At 51.0% G+C, this 22626-nt stretch overlaps 1 protein-coding gene across 5 annotated transcripts in view; it reads right to left on the minus strand.

Moving 5' to 3' along the window:
- Positions 1-1813: 1813 nt before the first annotated feature.
- Positions 1814-22626, minus strand: part of Lig1 (DNA ligase 1) — a 45804-nt gene continuing 24991 nt past the window's right edge. For 4 of the 5 annotated variants that reach the window (XM_008831000.3, XM_008830993.3, XM_008830994.2 and 1 more), the window contains 21 exons: positions 21680-21805; positions 21465-21540; positions 21212-21292; positions 20888-20944; positions 18909-19081; positions 17979-18145; positions 17590-17666; positions 16223-16314; positions 15928-16027; positions 14580-14665; positions 13891-14006; positions 12396-12491; positions 10226-10336; positions 9630-9701; positions 7347-7491; positions 7113-7195; positions 5662-5814; positions 4640-4693; positions 3549-3692; positions 2155-2247; positions 1814-2038 (listed from right to left, as the gene is read on the minus strand). In XM_008831000.3, coding sequence (XP_008829222.1) covers positions 1958-2038; positions 2155-2247; positions 3549-3692; positions 4640-4693; positions 5662-5814; positions 7113-7195; positions 7347-7491; positions 9630-9701; positions 10226-10336; positions 12396-12491; positions 13891-14006; positions 14580-14665; positions 15928-16027; positions 16223-16314; positions 17590-17666; positions 17979-18145; positions 18909-19081; positions 20888-20944; positions 21212-21292; positions 21465-21540; positions 21680-21805 — 2183 coding nt within the window. In that variant the 3' untranslated portion in view covers positions 1814-1957. The remainder of the gene's footprint in view (positions 2039-2154; positions 2248-3548; positions 3693-4639; positions 4694-5661; positions 5815-7112; positions 7196-7346; positions 7492-9629; positions 9702-10225; positions 10337-12395; positions 12492-13890; positions 14007-14579; positions 14666-15927; positions 16028-16222; positions 16315-17589; positions 17667-17978; positions 18146-18908; positions 19082-20887; positions 20945-21211; positions 21293-21464; positions 21541-21679; positions 21806-22626) is intronic. The other variant, XM_008830999.3, reaches the window with a different exon arrangement.

A 22626-nucleotide genomic window follows, 5' to 3' on the forward strand; every position in this document is an offset into this window, starting at 1 on the left:
CTGGCGAAACAAGGAGGGCAAAGATCCGCCAGCTCCTGTGACGATTCTGCTGGCCAGAGGCCACACTGAGGAGCCCCTCGTCTGTACCATATTTAACCCTCATACCAGGATGTCAACTGCAGCCAACAGATGAAATCTGCTTTGGTGTATATGGACATACATATTCATGTGGATATGATCACCTGTGTGCGGGTGCACGTGTGTACACACATGGATTCCAGAAGTTGATACTAGATTGCCCTCCGCTTTACTTTTTAGTACAGGGTCTCACTTGGTCTGGAGCTCAGTGATTTGACTAGACTTTCTGGCCAGCAAGCCCCAGAGATCCTGTTGTCACTACTGCGTCCCTGCATGTGTGCTGTCTCTACGGTCACACACCCCTGGGCCTGGCTTGTTCTTTTTCACTTGGGTTCTGGGGGAACTATCTTAGAACTTCATTTTTGCACAGCCAACACTTCACTCACAGCCATCGATCTCCCCAGCACAGGACAACTGCTCTGTGCTTTCACAGGGAACTCACTGTCACATGAGGCAGGCAGCAGGGTGGCTCCAGCTGTGCAGCCCCAGGCTCTCATCTGTTGTTTACCCTACTGGTCCATCCCTCCTGCAGCTGGTGTGCAGAGAGCTGTTGAAAGACCCTAGAAAGCTGTCTGGGCCGAGTTCTTTCTGGGATCATCTCAGGAAATCAGGCCTTTCTAGAAGATTCTTCCCTCATCCTAAACTTTCCATCAAGAGTACCAAAGTTCTGCAATTCTGTGTCTTCTCTAGGCTCACGTGACCGCATGGGGCCACGGACTGACTAGGGCTGTCCGTACCTGCAGTCAAGATCGGACTCCGTCCTGAAGCACATGGGAAAGGGAAGTGAATGGACACTGGGGAGGACTAGCAGTGATGCGCCTGGTCTCACTTCACAGGCCAGTGGAGGCCAATGCCGAGTCAGGACTCTGGAGCACCTACTGTGCCCTAGGCATCATGCTCAGGGCACAACCAATAGCAAACAGCCATGGTCACCACCTGATCTTGAGGAATGACAACTGGAACACTATGCTGAGGGTTCTGATGTAATGTCTGGTGACAAGATGTGGGGGTGGCATGGCACAGCTGGAAGACACAAACCTGTGACTACACTGACTCCCAACAGGATGGGGACCTTTCTAGAAGGGCCTAAGACTGTGGGCCAGGCTGCTGGCTTGGGGCTCTGGGTGCTGATGCCCCTGGTTAGGGCACTTGATAGGTTACTAACGGTTTCTGTGTCCCTGTCTGTATCTACAACACAGACCTCACAACTGTGTCAACCTGTCCAGAGTACTGGGAACTCAAAGATGTTAACACATGAAGGCTTTAGACTGCTGAATTTCAAATGGATAGCCCTGACCACATGTGAATGTTGAGATTAAAAATAATCCAAATAAATGCTGGGTATGGTGGCATACACCTTTAATCCCAACACTCAGGAGGCAGAGGCAGACAGATCTCTGTGAGATTAAGGTCAGCCTGGTCTACATAGCGAGTTCTAGTTAGGCTGGGGTTAAAACAGGAGACCCTGTCAATACAAAACAAACAAAATAATAAAGAAACAAACAAAAAACCCAAATTCAAAATAAAATTAAACAAAATGTTCCGTTCCTTAGTGGCAATGGTCATATGTTCAGTGTTCCACAGCAGATTGTGGCTGGAGGCTGCCAGGACAAGCTCTGAACAGACATAACCTGTCACCGAGGAGAAGTGGGTAGTGGGCCCGGCTCCAGTGCTATACAAGTGTGAACTCCCAGAGCTCTGCTCCCAGAGTACAGTGTGGACTTTGTCACAGAGGTGTTTGATAAGTTATTTATTGAAGGAAATAACCATATGAGTCCCAGACCCAGTATATCCCCTGCCTCCCGCCCTACACAAATACAACACCATCATGCGTACAGTATCCATGTTCCCGCTGCCCGAGGTCCAAGGGATCAGGGCTTTAGTAATCTTCAGGGTCGGAATCCGAGCCTGAGCTTTGCTGGTTCTGAATCTGACTTTGCTTCCGGTACAGGCAGGCCACCTGAGGAGAAGGGTAGGGGTATCAGCAGCTCCCCAGCTGCCCCCACCTCCAGGGCTCCAGCCCAGAGCCAATTCTGAGGTGCTAGCCAAGGCCCAGCCCTCTTCCCAGAGGCTCACCTGGGCACTGGTGGTGGCCTCCTCTGGCTTCTTGTCTTCACGGACACGAATGAACCGAGGGAAGCGAAGGGAGATCCCTTTGTCACTGTCCACCTGTGGGAGGGGTTGATAGTGCGGGCTCCAACTGCAGCGAGCCGGCTGAACAATTCCCTTTCCCTATCTAGTGTCTTCCTCCTTCCTCTACCTGGGTCTCAGTTCGATGGAGCTGAGCAATGGGCTGTGAGGACTACAGGTATCAAAATATTCAAAATCTTTGTACCTGGTACATTTAAGATGCTTAGGAAAAACCAGTGGCTATCACTGCTTTTAATGTTGTCACCATCCTGATGATGAAAGTGCTGAACAGTGTCAGGGCCCCAAGGCCAGCTGCCAGCTCTCAGGAGCCACGGGGCTGAGCCTTGACTCTCTGGGATGCTGCTATCTCCTCACCTACAAACAGGTGCTCTTGCTACCACATCCTGACATTTTTGTGAGGCTTACTTGGGTGACATGCTAGCTATTAACCTAATGTTACTTGTGTCATACTGAGTGTGGATTGAAGGCCAGATCTTTGCATGTGTGGACAGGGGCCCTGCCTCTCTATAGTATAGCAAGAGCTAGAAAGGTAAAAAGAATGAGATAAGAATGCATGCTGGAGCAGACTTGTGATCCCAGCTACTCAGGAGCATGAAGCAGAAGAATCTCGAGTCAAGGTCTGTGTGAGTTACTTAATGAGGACTTGTGTCAAAATAAGCAAGGACAAAACCCCTAAACCAAACAAGAACAAAAAGCAGAGGAAACGAGAAATAAAAAAGATGATGATAGTAGTGAATTTGCTTAGGCTCCACCAAGAGGCTGGAGGTGTGGCTAAGCCAGAGTGCCTGACAAGTGAGGGTGTGATCAGCAGGCTTGTCTAGCACCAAAACAAACAACCCAGGAGTTCCACTTTTAAAAATACAAGTCTGCTTCTAACCAGAAAGCACACACTAGCAGGGCTTCAGGATAGGCAGAAAGCTCAGAGGAAGGGCACTTGAAATCTGGACTGCACTCATCCCCCTAGTGCAGGCTGCAGGCTCTTCCCCGCCACCAACTCCCCCACCCCCTCACCATGCTGTATACTGACTGCCTCAGTGTACAGCTCAGTGATGCTGAACTGAGCTTTCATGTAAAGTCTGCCTTCTCAAGTTACTTTGGAGTGGAAGGTGAGATGACAATTAGGGAACAGTACCAATGTCTTCTTTCTACAGCTGTGCAGTTTTTGTGGTTTTTTTTAAAGAAAATAGTTTACAATCTCATTCTTTGACATCCAAATACACTGGGTTTTCGATCGTCACATAGAACGGCACGTAAGGCCCCATGGTCTACCACAAGTCTGGTCTTCCTCCCAGAGCTCCTTCGAAGTCCCTGGTACTCACCAGGCCCCGTGCAGCGGGGTAGATGGGGGACAGGGAGAGATCAGCGCACTTCACCTCCCACACAGCACTTGGGTCCAGCCAGTGGTCAGGGGCCACGGCTCCATCAATGCGCACATATGGGCGTGGGGTGGGCAGCACCAGGGCCTGCAGTGCAGAGGAAAAGGAGAGGAGCTTAAACCTCAAAGTCAGGGTCAGTGCTAAGGGGGTTACAGATGGAGGAAGGAGGGAGGGAAATGGGGGAAGAGGACAAAGAAGTAGGCAGCCCCCAAGTCAAAGAGCTGGACAAGGGGGAGCAAAGGACAGGGAGAGAAAGGAAAAGGGAGGGAGGGAGGGAGGGAGGGAAGGAAGGAAAGAAGGAAGGAAGGAAGTGGGGGGAGGAAGCCACAGGTGTGCCTTCTTCCTCCCTTCCAAGTGCTGGCTTTGCATCCTGCTCCTTCAGTCTCAAGACTGTGATGAGGTCAGCAGCTGAGCAGTACACATTTAGGAACAAAAGCACAGCCAGGGCAGGAGACTTTGCTTGTTTGGAGCTAGAAGGAAGGAAGGAAGGAAGGAAGGAAGGAAGGAAGGAAGGAAGGAAGGAAGGAAGGCAGGCCCCACGGGACTGAGACATGGTGGAAACAAGAGGGACATTAAAGACACAAAGAGGCAGAGAGCCACAGAGAAACACATGCATGCATGTGCACACACACACACGCACACATACATACACACACACACATACCACACAAACTGAAACATAGACTTGTGCAACAGCACAGATCCAAATGGGACAAAGACAGGAGCCAGACACTGAGATACCAACACAGGAAGGAGCCTCACACCCAAAATATCTGGTAACCCCTAAGAAAAGTACTCCTTTGCCAGGGGATCACAGACAGAACTTCTCAGGGGCAACTCCTAGAATCCCATGACCGTGTATGTGCTGTGCTGGGACATGAGGCCCCTTGGCCAGCATCACCAGTAAGTAGCTGGCAGACCTAGAACTTGAACCTGGATGTGCTGGGCTTCTGTGCCAAGTACCCTCTCAGTGTTGGCTGAGCACTGCATAGGAATGTAGTCAGAGGGGTGAGGCCTGGTGTCGCAGGGCTCACCTGCAGGCTCTGGTGATGTTCTTCCAGCTCCTCATCACTGAATCCAGTTCCAAGCTGCAGGGAGGATATGGCAGGTTAGACGCTCAACTGAACAGCTGGTCCCACACCTAACCTTGCTCCTGTCACATTCAGACATGTGTCCACGCATACAGACCCCAAGCCACATTATATCAATGGGTGTCCCCAGAAACCAGAAGACTAAGATGAAGTAGGGGTATGCTGACCTTTTGACCAGAGTCTCCAGAAGGGGACAGCTCCCCATGACGACTGGCTGCATTAGCCATGAACTGCCCTTTGCTATCCTTGGAAGTCTGGGCAGGTGCTCTACCACTGAGCCACGCCCCCAGCCCCTCACTGGAGATTCTAGGCAGGTGCTCTGTAGCTGAGCTATGCCCTCAGCCCCTCACTGGGAAATTCTAGGTACGCATTCTATTGCTGAGCTGCATCTCCAGCCCTTATATTTAAAAACAGGGTCTCACTAAGTTGCCCAGGCGGCATTGAGTCTGTGATCTGACTGTTTCCCAAGTCGCAGAAATTACAAGGTCATGCCATGTGTAGGTTTTGTCACTTCCAACTTAACACTGCCTAGTTTCTTGTGCCTACCAAAATGGCAAATGGTAGGAAAAAAGACTTCATACTGGCAGACATCTTTAAGCTGCTTATATAAGTTTCTAACTGGAAAGCCCTGCCTGTTTTGACCATCTTAACTACCTATCTATCCATCCATTCATCCATCCATCCACCCACCCACCCACGCATCTCCTTTTGTCCTAACAACAGTGCTTTTAAAAATCCATTCTAAATATTGTAAAATGGTGATAGAATGGTGCCCAGAGACATGGAAAATCATGAAACCAATTACCAGCCTAATCAATTTGATCATGTGGGTGAACACAGGTTACTCATTCAAACCCAGCTGGAGAGGCTACATATGTAGGACAGCACCCTGGCTCAGGAAACAGGGGCCCTTCCCCGAGTGTAGCTACACCCCCAGTTCTGTGCTCTGCACCCAGTCCCAAGACCTTGCATATGGCCTGCAGCTCCTCACTCTCCTCGTCGTAGGCGGCCAACAGGAAGCCCCCGTACCGGCCAGCCCTCTTCCCCCGGCCCAGATAGGCGCCGATTACAACAAGGTCCAGGGTGTCGCCGACACCATCAAGGTAGTCCTTCTTCAGCTGGAGGAGGGAAGTGTGGGGTGAGAGGGAGCCACGTGGGGCCTCACTACTTGGGGCTTGTCTGTGGGCTGGGGAGGGGCTGAGAACTCTAAGAGGACAAAGGATCACAGGAAGGCTGCTGGTAAATGAGTTTCTCACTTGAAGCAGAGCAGATGGGTGGAGGACTGGGGGCATGTGAGGGGAATCTTTTTGTTGTTTTTGCAAGGGGGTAAACTATGTAGCCCAGGCTGACCTGGAGCTCTGGACCCTCCTGCCTCAGCCTCCCAGGTGGTGGGATTACAGGCACACACCACCAGGCCCAGCTTGGGCATCATCTTCATACTCCTCTTTGCCTCAATCTTAAGATGGTCAAGATTAGCTTGCTTACCCTTATCCATTCAAGAAACATTTAGGAAGCACTGACTATGTGCCAGGCCAGGCACTTGAGATTATGGGTATGAGAGTGCATACCTCCTAAGACAACGAAGGTCTATACACATTCAGCTGTTTCTAAACCAGGAGAGACAGATCAGAGACCTGGGGACTGCCGAGCAGCCCAGATCCCAAACAACTCCTCCCTACCCTTTTTCCAACTGTGCCTCCATCCATCATCTTGGTCCCCCAGTGCCCATCACACTGGTCTACCCTTTACAAAGCTGCCAGAGGACCACTGCAAACTGACAGCATGACCATGTGACTTCCCATGACACCCTGCTGGCCCTGAAAGCTTTAGGAGAAAACCCAGTTTCATCTCAGAGTCCAAGGTGTTGTGAGGCCTACAGCCTGATCCTTTCCAGCCTCCCTACCCACTCTGTGCCCTACAATGCGGGGCCCACTCTACTGCAGGACTTTTGGCTCTCCTGTCCAGCACTCTGCCAATCTTCACATGACCCACCCCTTTTGGTTCTCCAGAGCTCCATGCAAATGTCACCTCCAGAAGGTTTTTCTGGACTGCCTAAGGCCTTCCCAGGCCTTCACTCCAACTACAGCAAAATGACAGCTGTCTTTGTGAACTCATCACCAACAGACCTCATCTTGTACACAACCCAGGGGACTGTCCTTTGTATACCTTGTGGAACAGTGAAGCGAGTTGCGGGGAGTGGAAACCTGGCTGGGTCTCCTAACTAACATCCCAAAGGCTTGCTGGCAGTTCAAATGGGACTGTGGAAAAGTCAGTAACCATGCTTTGTAGAGGCAGGACATCAGACTGGGGTGAGAGTGTGCAAAGAGACTCTGGGCTCAAAGGGAAAGCTGGACACTTATGTGCCCAGTGGGGACAGAGATCGACACCAGGAAGGGCAGGCCAAAGAGGGAATCACCTTGAGCCAGTTGTGTGACCTCTTGGCAATCTCGTACGTGGCGTCGACATCCAGGGTCTTCACCATCAGCCCCTCGCAGGAGTCTGTAGGAGACATGGAAGCCTGACTCAGGGAAGCCATGGCTCACCAGGCCTGAGCAGGTAGGATTCCAGGCAATTCATGGGGGACCAGGGATGGGAACAGTGATAGCAAGGTTTCAGACCCTGGGAGGGAGAGAAGAGCGGCTGCTCTCACCTTTCACTGACTGCTCCAAGAACTCAGCAATCTGCTCAGTGTCCTTGGTATCCAGGGAGGTGGCGAAGACAAACTCACCCTCTGTCTCCACAAAGTTCTCCCGGAGCAGCTGCCGGCGGCGAGACAGGGGCTGTCGGACCAGGGACTGGGGAGGAGAATGTAGATGTCACTGAGGAAGCAAAGACCGAAGCCCTGACCCGGACGGCACAGCCACACATCAAAATGTGATTACAGAAAGCCTAGGGAGGTAAGAACCCACTGTCAGCAGGACTGTAAGAACTTCCATTGCAGGGTGAGCCATCGAAGAAAGGCAGACCCCATTTAAGAGCTGTGAACTTGGAGCATCTGCTGGAGAGCCAGTACCCTGTGGGAGCTGGGATAAGACACTCTATGGAATTCTTGTCATTTTTAATTAATTAATTTATTTGTGTGTGTGTGTGTGTGTGTATGTGTGTGTGACAGAGAGTGAGAGAGAGATGTGTGGGTGTGCCATGGTACACACACATGTGGAGATTAGAGGATAACTTTATGGAGTTAGTTCCCTCTATCCATCGTTACATAGGTCTTGGGATCAAACATGTTGTCAGGTCTACACAGCAAGTGTTTACAGCTAAATCACCTCACTGGACCACTTCTTATCATTTTTAACACCAGCCCAATAAGGGCAAAGAAGCAATAAAGACTGTGAGTTCAATACACACTTCCAGGAGGATATTCCCACACCAATGCAGCAGTCCCTCAGTATCTTTGGGGATGGGTTCTGGGACTCCTGCAGTAGCAAAATCCATATATGCTAAGGACCTTTAGAAAAATTGGTGGGTAAGCTCGGCAGAGTACAGCATGCCTGAAATCTCAGTACTCGGGAGGCTGAAGCAAGACCACAAGCTTAAAGCCATCCTGCAAGACTCTATCTCAAAATATAAACACATACATACAGATACACATACACACACAATTTATATGCACTGAACAAATCTGGCCCTGAACAAGATGTCATCTCTCAATGGGAAAGCTAGCCTCTGCTCACCTCACTTCTCTAAAACAAACTCATCAGTCTCATGGAAACAGACCAGCTCTCAATGGCTCAACACCCAGGATATATAGGCTGATGATTTTCCTGATGGTCCAGGGCAGCCCTGTTTCGATCTGGATATGGTTTAAAGCCTTTTCCTTGAATGGCACCACCCAGACAGAGAACGTAAGTGAAACAAAGAAAGGTCTCTTCACTCAGCCCAGTGCCCTAATCAGAGAATGAGCTCTCCTCTCCAGACCAGAAGGCTTCCTGAAACAAGGATCCCCAGCTTCTTATCTCCAAAGTGGCCATTTTCAATCACAAAACACTTTATACTATTCTAATGTTTCCATAGGTAGTAGAGATGGATCTGGGGCCTCACAAATGCTAGGCAGGCACTCTACCACTGAGCCACACCCCAGCCCCTCACTGGGGGATTCTAGGCAGGGGCTCTACCACCGAGCCACACCCCAGCCCCTCACTGGGAGATTCTAGGTAGGGGCTCTACCACCGAGCCACACCCCAGCCCCTCACTGGGAGATTCTAGGCAGGGGCTCTACCACTGAGCCATCCTCCAGCCCCTCACTGGGGGATTCTAGGCAGGTGCTCTACCACTGAGCCACACCTCAGCCCCTCACTGGGGATTCTAGGCAGGGGCTCTACCACTGAGCCACGCCTCAGCCCCTCACTGGGGGATTCGAGGCAGGTCTTTACCACTGAGCTACACTCCCAGCCTCTGTCTGCTTTATTGTTAAGCTTACAAAGTTTTTACCTGTTTCTACCTCTTCTTAAAGTGAAAAGGGAAGTGAGGTAGTCTGACATGAGGGGCTCTACGACTGAGCCACACCCCAGCCCCTCACTGGGGGATTCTAGGCAGGGGCTCTACCACTGAGCCACACCCCAGCCCCTCACTGGGGAACTCTAGACAGGTATTTTACTGCTGAGTCACTTTTACAGATCCTTTACTTTGGCTGAACAGAGGCTAGTTTTTCATCTACATCTACAGTCACTTAGATGCAATGCTGTTCCAGTTATAGAACAGGGAGAAAGTCTGCTTCATGCAGATGTGAAACTGAATAAGACATCTCACAAACACCCATGCAAGGGGTTGGGGTGCTCTGATTTCCTGAGCCCACACTCTGAGAGCGACGGCCTGAGCACAGTATCCTAGTTCAGTGATGGAGCATAATCACCAACTGAAGCCAGGGAACCACCTCCAAGCTCACTCAACTCCCATCACCTGGTGGTCGTCTGTCAAAGTGGGAACTCACCTCTCCGTTGAGGTAGATGAGGTCGAAGGCATATAAACACACCTGCACTTGTATCTCTGATGCATCAACATCCTGGTTGGGACAGAATGGAGACCAGGAATGGGGTGAGGTGAAATGGTCCACAAGGCCCATATCATGCCTTAGGCAGATACTGACCATTCATTACTCCTCCCTAGCTAAGGCCACACAGCTGAGTAGGCAGTAATGCTGCAGGCACAGGCCCTAGATCAGAATGGCTCTCAGGAATCCTGATTGCATTCCATTCTCTGCCTCCCTTGCAGCTAATGGCAGTGAAATGCAACAATTCTAACCAATTAGACATGAAAGGAAAGCCAGCTGGAGTACTGGCTGTAGGCTTCTCCAACAGGCCTTTCACAGTGAAATGACAGAGATGCAGGAAAGGACCTTCGATCCTTCCTACATGAGATTCTGGGATGAGAACGTGATGGCTGAGTCGATGGCAACCACTTTGCAAAAGGCTAGATTACCTCATTCAGACTCATACTCTGTCCTTCGGGGAACCACAGAGGACCCAAAGTTAGGCCTCGGAGGAAAGTGACAGTGTGTGGCTGTGGCAGAGGGAGAGGGTAATGTACCTTGCGTTTGCGAGTGGTGAGCACTTGGAATGGCTGGATCTGCTTCTTCTCCCGGTCCCAGGCCACAGCTTCAGTGTCCAGGATGAAAGATGCGACTGAGGGGAGTTTGATCTGTAAAGTGAGGGGAAAAGGTCGAACAACGGATGCAGACAAAAATTCCTTTTTCCTCTTGGGGATGACCTCAGAGACACAGGAACACAGAACTGCTGAGGCACCACCAAGCAGCACCAGTTTTCCTGATGATTCGTCATTTGGTTACACAGGCCAGACACACAGCAGCCCCTGTCACTTCCCTTCCTCTGAACCACACTCCACTTGCCATGAACCCAGGACGTCCCCCTCTGAGGTCTCTGAATGAGTCTGTACACTGTCACCACCTCACCACACCCTGCCTCAGCCACCTAAGCTGCTGGTCTCCCCCAAACAGTAGCCAAGGGTGACTGGGGTAAACCCTAAATACAACTGCTGCACACACCTGATAAAAACCATCTGCCACGTCCCAGAACCGTGGGAACTCTTCATCAGCTCCTGGTCCTCTCTCTCCTTGCCTGATTTCATCTCTTCACCTTAGCACATCAGCTACTCTGTACGTCTAATAGCTAGGTATCTTGCACCACCAGGCCTTTGCAGATACTGTTCCCTATGTAATGCTTGCCTTCCTCAACCCCCTTTCCTGTTGTCTGCCTCCCCTGGGAAGCCTTCTTTTCCCTCAGTGGAACACTGGTGCAATGCCAGGTGCTGCCTTTCATGCTGCATTCCAGAGCTGTAGGGTTTCAGAGCCCTGTTTCCCTGACACCAACGTTCAAATAAAATCTGCAGCTTCATCTCCTCTTCCTTGGTGCTAGAGGTTGAACCAAGCAAGGGTCCTGTGCACTCTGCGCTAGTGCACTAGAATCCCCCGCTGGTGGATTCTATTAGGTAAGGAGAGCTCTCCCACTGAACCACATCCCCAGCCCCTCTAGTAGGTGCTCTACCACTGAGCCACAGCCCCAGCCCCTCACTGGGAGAGTCTAGGCAGGTGCTCCACTGCTGTCCTGGTGGAATCTAGCCAAGCATTCTACTGATGAACACACCCCAGGTCTGTTTCACATACAGGGTCACAGATCCTGGTCCTTTTCTTCAGAACTCTAACCTCCAAGTCTGGCCGAACCCACAGTGCTACTCCCTAATAAAGGTTTACTTCCTGGTAGACGGACAGCCAGAGACAACAGGGCACTTAGCAGACCTGGCTATGCTACAGCCCAGGCTCCAGCACAGAGCAGATGCCCAACACTTGCTGAAAGGAGTGCAGAAGTCAGATACAGACAATGATGCCCTGCATGATGCCACTTTCAAGAAACAGTAAAACCAGAGGTTGCCTCTGACAGACAGATGGAGGAGGGGCTGGCTGGCATGGCTGGCGGTGAAGGTGGGGGACAAGCCAACATTTTGGGTGATGAGATTAAGGACAGGCTTTATATGCTGATTGGGATGTTTGGTCACGTGTCTGTCTAAACTAGTTGGCAGTCATCAAACTGCAGACTGGATACTTAAAACCTTTCATGACAATACTATGTTAGTAAAACTGAGAAAGAAAATTGTGGTTCACATTGAACAACTCCATGACGCTGGCTGTACTATTATCATCGTCCTCACTGCCTCTTAACAGGCAGGGCTCAGAACACTGCGCTTCCTGCTCAAAGAAGGAACCTGTATCCTAACAGATCAGTGGCAGGAAATCAGAAGCAACCTTCGGGGTGGGGAGTGGGGGGTTCTAAAAGAGGCCCTGGCCCACCCTGGGTACAAAAAATCCCTAGGTCAAGTCCCAGCCGTGTTCTGCATCTGAGCTGCTGTTTCCGAGGCTCCAGCTGTACTGGATAGGCTCTAGCTCCACTTAGGCTCCTATTAAGAATGTTCAGGGGACTCTGCTTAGAACTTCCTTTCCCTTAGTTTCTGTCTGAAAGTATAACAGCCCTACTGGAGGTGGGGGAGTATTGAAAAGCTAGTCAGCCAGTCAGCCGAGGATAGTGGCATCAGAAACAGGATGCCAGTGCCGAGGCCAGCCTCTGATCACCTGCCTTCAGACTGGAGAGACAGGTCTAACTTCTGTTCAGGCCACAGCTGTTACCGACACCTCACTGTGCCAGGCTGGTCCGGAGAAACACATACAACAGTAAAGGCAGATGCTCACCTTAGGGATGCGACTGATGATGTCGGGGTACTTTCCTGTGTTGTCCTCCTGGTTCCTGCTGAAGATCTTTACCTCTCCACCTTCTAGAACATGGATCTGTCATCATGGGGGAAGGAAATTAGTCATGTGTGGTGTCCGCCATCTTTTTAAAAAATATGTGTTTATTTATCTAATGCGCATGAGACCATACATACATGTGCATGTATGCTATGGTGTGCATGGGGGGAAGTCAGAGGACAACCTGAGGGAATTGGTTCTCTCTCTCCACCATGCAGGTTCTGGGGATTAACTTCAGGTCATCAGGCCCAGGCAATCACCTTCACCCACTGCCTCTGGTGCTTGCCATCTTTGTCTTTATCTTCCCATTTCCCCACCTCTATGTTTCTGCAAGTTCGTGCACCTTGCTGAGTGAGACACAGATCCGTCTGAATGTGCTGTGTTGCAAGGACCATTCTGGTTTCTACTGTTGGCTTATTCATCTGAATACTGTCTGGTCATAGGACTTGAGCAGTGCCACATGTATGCCACCTTACATGCATGTTATTATGACATGTATTCTTTTTTTGTTTAATTTTATTATTTTTATGTGTATTAATGTATTTCCTGCATGTATGTGAGTGCACCTGTGTCGTGCAATGCCACGGAGGTCAGGGAAGAGGGCTTCGGATTCCCATGGAACTGGAGTTAAGGACGATTCATAGCTGCCATGTGGGTGCTGGGAATCGAACCTGGGTCCTCTGCAAGAGCAATCAGTGCTCTTAACCGCTGAGCCATCTCTCCAGCCCTGACATGTATTCTTATTATGACTTTTTTTTCTGTTTGAGACAGGGTCTCCCTGTAGTCCCAGCGGGCCTGGAACTAACTACATACACCAGGCTGGCCTTGAACTCACAGAGATCCACCTGCCTCTGCCTCCTGAGTGCTGGGATTAAAGGTATTATTAATAGTACAAAAGTATTTTTATAATAGTTTTATAATTTTGTTCTCAGTATTGTTCTGAAGACTTATCTATGAGGTTATACGTGTGAAATACATTGCTGTGGTTACCTCAAAGCCCCAGATACCACCCACCTTGTGCATTCACCCCTCCACATGTGAAGAACACCAATCTAGTCCCAAATTCCACTGAGACAGAAGAGCCACAACACACTTCTATGCACATTCCAGGACAGGGATGTCCTGGCACGTGGCTGCCACCGCAGTAAGAGTCACACAAGCACCTCCCAGAATGGCCATCTCAATGCACAGTGAACTTAACAAGCATCAGGGAAGGCAGTAGTCTCTCCCGATGACCCTACTGCAGGCCAGGGCTTCTGGCAACCCCATGTTGCCATAAGCTGGAGGTAAGAATTATTACTGCACCCACAGAACAGAAGGAAGACTATGGCCAGAGAGACAAGCACGTTACTCAGGCTGGAGGTGGCAGAGGCGGGCTCTCGGGCCTGGCCCTGTGAGATGAGCACTTCCCTGTAGAAGAGCTGTGCCTTGCCCACACCTGTGCCCGCTGTCCGTCGTATTTGTACTCGCAGGTGAAATCTGCCTCCTCAAAGCGTTTCAGGACCTCACCAACACCACGAGTGGGATGGGCCAGCATCGGTTTCAGAGGGACCCCTGGGAGGGAGAAAGCAAATTGGTGGGGGCTTACTCTCTTCTCCTGCCATCATGTAGGAGAGTAGACCATCCACTTTTCACAAGAACCACTTGAGAACACAATCCAGCCTCCCTGGCAGCTGAGAAAGGCCCTGAACAAACACAGAAATGACACAAGCAAGGTGCAGCCACACTCTTATAAGGAACATGATTGCCTCTCCTCTTTCCCTGAGCACAAGCATCAGAGTGACAACTTTGGGATGGTAGAGGGACAAGACAAGCAATCCAGGTCCCTGGGTGAACCATGGAAGCAATTGTGTGCCTTCCATGGCTGCCTGCCTTATTCTGGACACATGTTCATGACAGAGATTCTCTGTCTCTAGTCAACCTACTGCCTTCTGGGAAATCTTTGCTGCACCAGCCCATATCCTGTTCAGTTTTAAGGGAAAGCTCATGGAGAAAGGAAGGAGTCTTTATCTTAGCAAGGAACAGGAGTCTTGTGGAACAGATTCCCAGAGGCTGGCTGGGTGCAGTCACTCACACCAGCTTCATGAAGGAAAGCTGCCCCAACTTCAAGGGCACAGGGAACTGTACCTGGGCTTAGCTTGCAGTGCTCTGGCAGATGTTCCAGGCCATGTTCCAACAACACAGGGACAATTCGATCCAGATCGGGCACCTCACTAGGTAGGGGATTGGGGAGAAGGTGAGAGCAAGATAACAGAGCCATTCTTTCCCAGTGCTGGGGCTTTGGGCACACAAAGCAAATGTTCCACACATCAAGCCCCTCACTGGTAGATTCTAGGTGGATTCTAGATGAGTACTCTACTGCTGGGCCATATATACATACCTTCAGCTGAGATCAGGATGGATCTAGGCAAGCACTGATGGATTCTAGGAGGTAGACTATAGGCAAGTACTTTATCACTGAGTCACAACCTCAGTCCCTCAGTAGTACCTTCTAACCAAGCATTCAATTGCTGAGTCACATCCTCAGTCCTTGATTTTCCAAGACAGAGTCTTGCTACATACACCAAGTTGGCCTGGAACTTGAGGTACTCCTGCCTCTGACTCCCAAATATCGAGATGACAAGTGTGTACCACAATGCTCAGCCCAGTACTCTTATAACTTGAAAACTCTACAGTCTGACAATAAATGCAACTAGAGATATCCCTCAGCCCATGAACAGATCTGCTGACACCTTTGCTCATCTCTGTGACCATGCCCCCATCCTCTTTCAGTCATTACATTATGCTGACTCTGCCCCCCTCATCCTGGGTCCTCCATCACCCCCCCTCTCATGTTCCCCATGAGACCACTGATTCTCCATAGCTACAGATGCCCACTTAAGGCTTTGGCCAAACATTCATTTTTTAGGGCTAGGCTCCACCCACAATGACTTATTTAGCTGTCTGGGCACAGTACAGTGGGCTAGGCAGAGCTCCGTAGTCTCTAGAGGCAGAGCTGAACTGCTGCCCTGGCCGATAAACTGTGGGAGGGACTCTTCACTGCTGTGCACCCAGCATGAGGGCAGTCAGGGTCAGAGCAGGTGCCCTGTGAACATTTGTAACTGCTCACTGGCCCTCTTGCCTCTGGCATGGTCACTGTGACAGGTCTGGGGTTAGCCATGGGTGAAGGCCCCTCCAACTGAAAAGCCCTCATCATCACTCAAGAAAGTCCTCTCTGTGACTGTAACATCTCTCTTGAGACAGTCACCAGCCCCCTTTCTGGGTCCTGCAGAGCCTTGGCTACAACTCCAGAGCTCCTAAGCCGCTGTCCGAGTATCTGCCTCTGACAGATAGCTGCCACCTTCCTGATCTGCCACTGTCCTTGTATCCAGCATCATCCCTGTCTAAATCAGAGTCCCTTGCTCTGTCAAAAGCCCCGTGAAAGTCACTCACATGTTGGCTCCCACCCACCACTCTGCCCAACCCTGCATCTCACCAGAAGGTCTGCTTCAAGATCATGCCTTGTTCCTCCAACCATGTCTTTCTGGCCTCTGCTGTCTTGCCCTTTCCAACATCCACCACAGGTGGGGGAAATTCTAAAGAAAGACCACCAGGGGCTTAGTGATAAGCATGACCCCTCAGCCATTCCAGCGTCGAGGGTCATAGTGGGTAGTATGAGGCAGGGAAAGGCTGGAGGTAGGTACCTCAACAGCAGACTCGAGGGAGAGGAATCTGGGACAGGAGGAAGAGGGAAGCCCCGGGACTCACAGTGATGGGCCAGAGCTGCTCACCTTGACCAGGGGGTGTAAGGCTCACAGCCTGGGCAAGGGCGGCCAGTACCGACTGTTCAGCCAACCCAAGGCGTAGCTTTCCACTTAGGGACCTGGGGAGAGAGCAGCAGGGTGGGCTGGCTGGCCCCTTCCAGTCTTGCGGTCCACACTTTGCTCCTGCCTGCTGCAGTCTCCCCAGCCTCCATCCTTTGAAGTACTCTTCAATAGCCAGAACAGTCTTCAGAGCCTTGAAGGGACCCAAGAGATCATATGATCCCTTTTGATTCATTTAATGTGTATTTTGCCTGCATGTATGTAAGTGCACCCAGTCATGCAGTGCACATAGAGGCCAAAAGTTGGTGTCAGATCTCCTGGAACTGGAGTTATGGGCTGTTGTTAGCCACCACATAGGTGCTGAAAATCGAACCAGGTCCTCTGCAAGAGCAGCCAGTGCACTTAACTGCTGAGCCATCTCTCCAGGCCAAATGATCCCTTTTAAGGATAAGGAAACTGAGGCTGGCCACAAGCAGTCATGTCCATGGTTTAATCCTGAGAGACAGAAGCAAGCACTTTGCAGAGGAGGAGGGTATTTGGGGAGGGTGAGACACAGGCAAAAGTTGGAGCAGAACATGACTTTCTGTGATAGTCAAGACCTGACCCAGAACAGTTTTTGCTCTAAGCTAGTGGCTGCAGGCAGTTGAACTACCCACACTTCTCTCTGTTCTATCAGCTGAAGTAAGGATGGCCATGTCTACCACAGAGCAATTGGGAGAACTGCTGGCATGAATAGCTGGAACAGGCCAGAGCACCTAAAACACTGCTTCAAGATATACTTCAAGAGAGGTCAAGGACTTTCCTTCCATTGTCATGACAAGCACACTAATTTGTGCTATACCCAGGCCAGGGCAGATATCATTAATCAATCATAGCATAACTGACCCTTGCGCTCTAAGACCCTTCCCTAGGCAGCACCACCAGTGGTAGGGAGTTGGCCCATGAAAGGAAGCTATTGTGGTTTAGATCTGGAATGTTACCCATGAGCTCATGTTTTAAACATTTGTCTGCAGCTGAGGTGCCTATTTTGGGAGGCTGTGGAGCCTTTAGGAAACGGGGCCAAGCTGGTGAAGCAGGTCACTGAGCAGAAGATTACATCTGCCCTGGTTTTGGCTTTATTTTCTGCTTCCTGCTAGTGTAGTTGAGAAACTACCACAAACTCCCACAGCCATGAATCCCACCATGCTGGGCCCAAATCCTCTTAACCGTGACTATAATATTCATTTCCCCCATATCAGGTAGTCTGGTTATGGTAATGCCAAAGTAACATAGAGAATCCCTACATCCACCTGCTAGACCTGTAGGCCTCCCCAGCCTCATGCTGACACACTCACCTGGCAATGAACCGGGCTTCTGAGTGGCGGCAGGCGACAAACAGGCCCTTGATGATGTCCATCTTCTTGGCCATGGACTGCAAGAGGAAGGGGAGGGCAGGCAGTGCACTCAGGGGAGGGACCAGTTTTCTGCTGTGGAAAAGCTGCCCTCCTCCCCTACCATCCCCACCCTCCTGCTCTCAAGAAAAGACCAGCCAGCTCTCCTTGCTCCTCTCCCTTTGTCCTACAAGCATGCATGAGTCCTGACCCCAGGAGCAGGACATCAGGTGTGAGAACAGGAAAGAACTCTGTGTGCTCCACCAACAAATGAACAGACCAACCCAACTGTCAAGGCACAATCCCACCACATGCACATCTGGGTGTTGGGTGAGCCACCATGCTCTACTCACAGCACTACCAGTGAGCCTGGCGATGTCTCGGAATTTGGAGAAGACCCCCGAGGTGGTGAGCGGGGGTGGGGGCAGCATGAGTCTCTGGGTACTGCGGCTGTTCTCTGCCACCAGCCCCACGTCGCCCTTCTCAGCTGCCTCAGCTCGGACTGACTCCAGCTGCCGACCTTGGCAGGGGAGACAGGGAGTAGTGAGGGGGACAACTGGCTGCCTGCCTCCCTTCACTGGCCAGGTATATTTTCTCCAGCTATCTAGTTTGTGAGACTTTCTCTTTCCTCTAGAGCACTTATTTGGTCAGAAGGGCTCAAGAGTATCTGCTCCCTTCAGCTCTGGGTAAGAACCCTTCCCTCAGGCTAAGAAGGGAGTCATTCAGGTAAGCAGTTGGGTAAATACACCCAGACTCAGGGGGACATGTGTAGATGAGACTGAAAACCACAGGGTAGGATGATGCCACAGGGTGGGATGATGCCAATGGGAGAAGCAGACCAAGCGGAGAGGACTACCGACCCTATGCTCGGTGGTCTCTTAACATTCCCCAGTCCTCTGTTAACTCTACTTTTGAAGTCACCAATTAAATAAGGGGTGTGCCTTGACTTCACTTATAGTCCAGAAAAGGGTCCCACTAAAAGCACACCAAGGTAAGAGCAGAGGCTGTCGAGATGGACAAGCAGGTAGTCATGAAAACCTTCCAGTTCAGTCGTGCCCCAGTCATTCCTTCTCCCTCCTATCCATCTCATAGCTCCTACCCCAACACAGGCTGGTCCTCCCTCCCTGTGCTGCCCCACTGTGTTCCTCCCCTAGCCCCTGCAAATCTAGCCCTGTCAGGCACCCTTTCCCATTGGCTAATTCCTCTACCTTTACCCATCTTCAACTCTCTCCCAAGCTCTAAGTACCCCGTCCTGTTGGTCCCTCCACAGTAGCCCCTCCTACCTGTGGCCTGGGCCACTGCCTTGAGGAGGACACCATCACCAACGCCCAGTTCCAGTCCCTGCTGGGGTGGCCCGAGGCGGTTGAGAGTGAGGTAGAGGACAGGGAGCAGGTCTGGAGGCGACAGGGCCACCACGGAACGCAGCAGGTTGCTCAGGGTCTCCACCATCCTGAGCCTGGAGGAAAGGGCAGGGGTGTCACAACAGCCTTGTTCCTCAAGGTCAAAGTGGGATGTGGGCATTAGGAAGAAAAGGAGAGCTCAACTAGTCCTGGGGGTGGGACTTGGAGCCACAGGCACAGCGGTAGTTTGCTGGTTGCTGGTGGGAAAGTGATTTGGTGTGGAGATGACGAAGAACAGGGAAAGTAGCAGCTACTGCCCAGAGCTCTGAACCTTGCATGTTTTAACTGAGTCCTCACACTGAGGACAGCAGTGTGATGTTGTTAATGGGATCCCCACTGGAATGCCTCTCAATTCTGGTCTATGACACATTCCCTCAGTTACTTTCAAGTGATGCTTTCTCACAGCCTGTGATGGCTCCAGGGAGGAAGTGGGAAAGTATCAAAATGCAAACGCAGGTGGGGCGGCTTTGTCACTAACAGCCTCCTGCGGTTATCTTGGTCCTGATCATTTGTTTTCTAAAAGTCTAAGACGGTTTCAAAAGAGCTTTAAGAATCTGAAAACCCTCCACTCAATGCCTTTGGATGACACAGTCAGGACAAGGCATCTGAAGTTCTCTTCCAGTAGATGACTTCTGAAATTCTAGAAAAGCTAAGCCCTGCTCGGTGTTGCTAATTTCACTCTCCAAGGCAGAGCTGAGATGCACTTTCCCTCTACTCAGGGAGAAGCTGAGGCTCAGAGGGGGTAGCCAAGCCTTCCCAAGGCACAGCAAAAGCAGCGGAGCAGAGCTGTCTCCTCAGCCAGATCTCACTCGGCTCCGCTACAAGCCACTCTGAGCCACAGATCCTGGTACTCAAGGTCCTTCCCATGTCTTCCATCACCTCACTGTGGAGTTTGCAGCCCAGAGGAGGCTCTTAAACATGCACAAGGAAACATTTATTAAAAAACAAAGCATTGGGGCAGCGTGAAATGATGTATGAAAATGAAGGGACACCACTGAAACGTTTAAATAACTAGGATCACTTACACCAATGTGGTGAGCCAGGGAAACAAGGTGAGAAGATAGGAAGGAAGCAGAATGAGGTGAAGCCCATACCACTTATATGAACTAGACACTAAGGAGGAAGCCCTGGGGCTGGGGAGACCAAGAAGGGAAGAGAATCTGGCAGAGGAAGAAAGGGGCCAGGTAGGGATCACCTATGTGGAAATACTGCTAACAAGGAGCAGGCTCCAGGCAGCCCTGGCGCTGAGACCCATGCACAGCACCATTAGAAGAGGCTGTGCAGGGGGACATCCAGGCCATCCTTGCTGTAACCAATTCTGGGCTTCCATTAACTAGCACTGAGATGTGGGAGCAAGACTGAAGTCACTAAATTGACTCCTGTAGCTCTTGAATCCGGTCCTAACCCTGCAGATCTGGGCTAGTCCTTGTGTCTTACACAGGCATGTTCAACCTTTTGACACAGACAAGGTAATCTGCAAAGTTCATGGAGTGCAATCAAGTTGAAAAACAATTCCCATGATGTATAAAGTTTAGGATTTCGTGTCAGGCTGCATTCCTGGCTATCCTGGACTGTCAGTGGCCTTTGGGCCTCAGGTTGGATCTGTCTGGATGAAGAGAACATTTGAAATGAAGTATTAGAAATGATGCTGGGGGTCTTCTGAGGTTGTGCCTGAGGAAGACTCAATCATCTTGTGAAGGGACAGTGACCATGATGTGAGGTTGTGCCTGAGGAAGACTCAATCATCTTGTGAAGGGACAGTGACCATGATGGGAAGAAGTAAGGACTGCACAGCAGGACGCAGCACAGGCCACCAAACTCAGGGCAGAGACACAGAGTACCTAGGCCCAAGTATTTATTACCGAGCAGAAACCTCCTCAATCTTCTCAAATGTCCGGGCCACAGCGAGAAAAGGGACCCTAGGAAGGAAAACAAATGTGAGACCATCTGGATAGGACTCACAACCAACCGCTCCACCCACACTGCCTCTTCACACTGTCCCCCTGGGGACAACCTAGCCAACACCCAAATGCATAAAGGCAGCTCTCCTCTGCCCCTTCCCAGGCTGCCTAGTCCTCAAAACAGGGGCTAGGGAAATGGTGACAGCTCCCCTGATGCAGGCCCAGGTGACAGCTTCCACAGACACCGGGATAAGAGTAGGGCAGTGTGGAGGAATAACGCCTCACTTCTGGCCGACTTTCCAGCAAGCATCTTCGATGGGATGATAGTTGTTCTTGGCAGGATTGTAGCCTGTTGGGTTGAGGGCTCTGTGGAGGCAACAGACACACCAACTGAGTGACAGAGAAGTCATTCCTTCAAGGAAAGCTTCCTGAGCACCTACTAAGTGCCAGGACTGATTCAGGCCCATGGGCAGTGATCCTGTGCCCTGCTGTCCACCCTCTGACCACTCCCCCTTTGCTTATTTTCCACCAGACTCACCCCTTGGTCTCCTCCTTCCTTGGAGTACTCGACTCCTCTTGTTTCACTTCAGACTTGGCTGCTGGTTTCCGGGGGACTAGAAAGGAGACAGGGGGTGGTGGTCCTCATTCCTCAAAGGCCCCACCCCCATCCTTTGTCTACCCAGCATGTCTGGAGAGAGCCTGGCTATCGGCTGCCTGTGCAACCCACAGGGACGAGGAGGGTGAAGTGCTCACTAAAGAAGCTGTTAAGCGTCCGAGCCCCTCTGGCAGGAGGCTTGCTCTGCTCCTCTTCCTGAGGCTCCTGTTTCCCGCTGGCCTTGGATACTGGAACCTTTTCTTTCTTTGCCAGGGTCACTGCTTCTGTAGTAAGAGGGGGAGGTCATTGTGCTGGACAGCTTTAGTGTCAATGTGACACACCTGGGTTCAGGGAGCTTCAGTTGGGGAATTGCCTCTATTGGACTGGTCTGTGGCCATGTCTGAGGGGCATCTTCTTGATGAGTGATGTGGGAGGGCCCAGCCCACTGTGGGTGGTACTACCCCTGGGCAGGTGGGCCTGTGTTGTATAAAAAAGCAGGCTGAGTAGGGGCCGGGGAGCAAGTCAGTAAGCAGAGTTCCTTCATGGCCTGTGCTCCAGCTCCTACCTCCCCAAGTTGGTTGTGGTCAGAGTGTTTTGTCACAGCAATGGAGAGACAAACTAGGACAGTCATGCAAACTGTTTCTACTTCTAGACTAAAACCCCAAGGTCACTGTGTCATATAAATGGGAAGTCTACCCAAATTTGACCATTTCCCTCCTGTAATATAAATGTGGAGCCTCTCTAGCCTGATGTTCACTCATCAGTGCTAATGAATGCACTTTTGGCACCAGGCCTAAGACTGGAGATTTAAAATAGTGGTCAGAAAAAACCCCAGAAGTGTACATGGGTAGAATCAGCTTGAAATCCCAGCTACTCAGAAGACTGAGGCAGGAAGGCTGCAAAAATATAAGTCCAGCCTAGACTACATAGTGAGATCTTGGAACAAACACAAACAAAAGCATCAGACCTGGGGGTGCGGCTCAGTGGTAGAGCACCTGCCTAGAATCCCCCAGCAAGGGGCTGGGGTTTGGCTCAGTGGTACAGCACCTGCCTAGAATCCCCCAGTGACAGACTGGGGGTGTGGCTCAGTGGTAGAGCACCTGCC

Source organism: Nannospalax galili, unplaced genomic scaffold, assembly GCF_000622305.1.
Source record: "Nannospalax galili isolate Female #2095 unplaced genomic scaffold, S.galili_v1.0 scaffold835, whole genome shotgun sequence".
NCBI classification, from domain to species: domain Eukaryota; kingdom Metazoa; phylum Chordata; class Mammalia; order Rodentia; family Spalacidae; genus Nannospalax; species Nannospalax galili.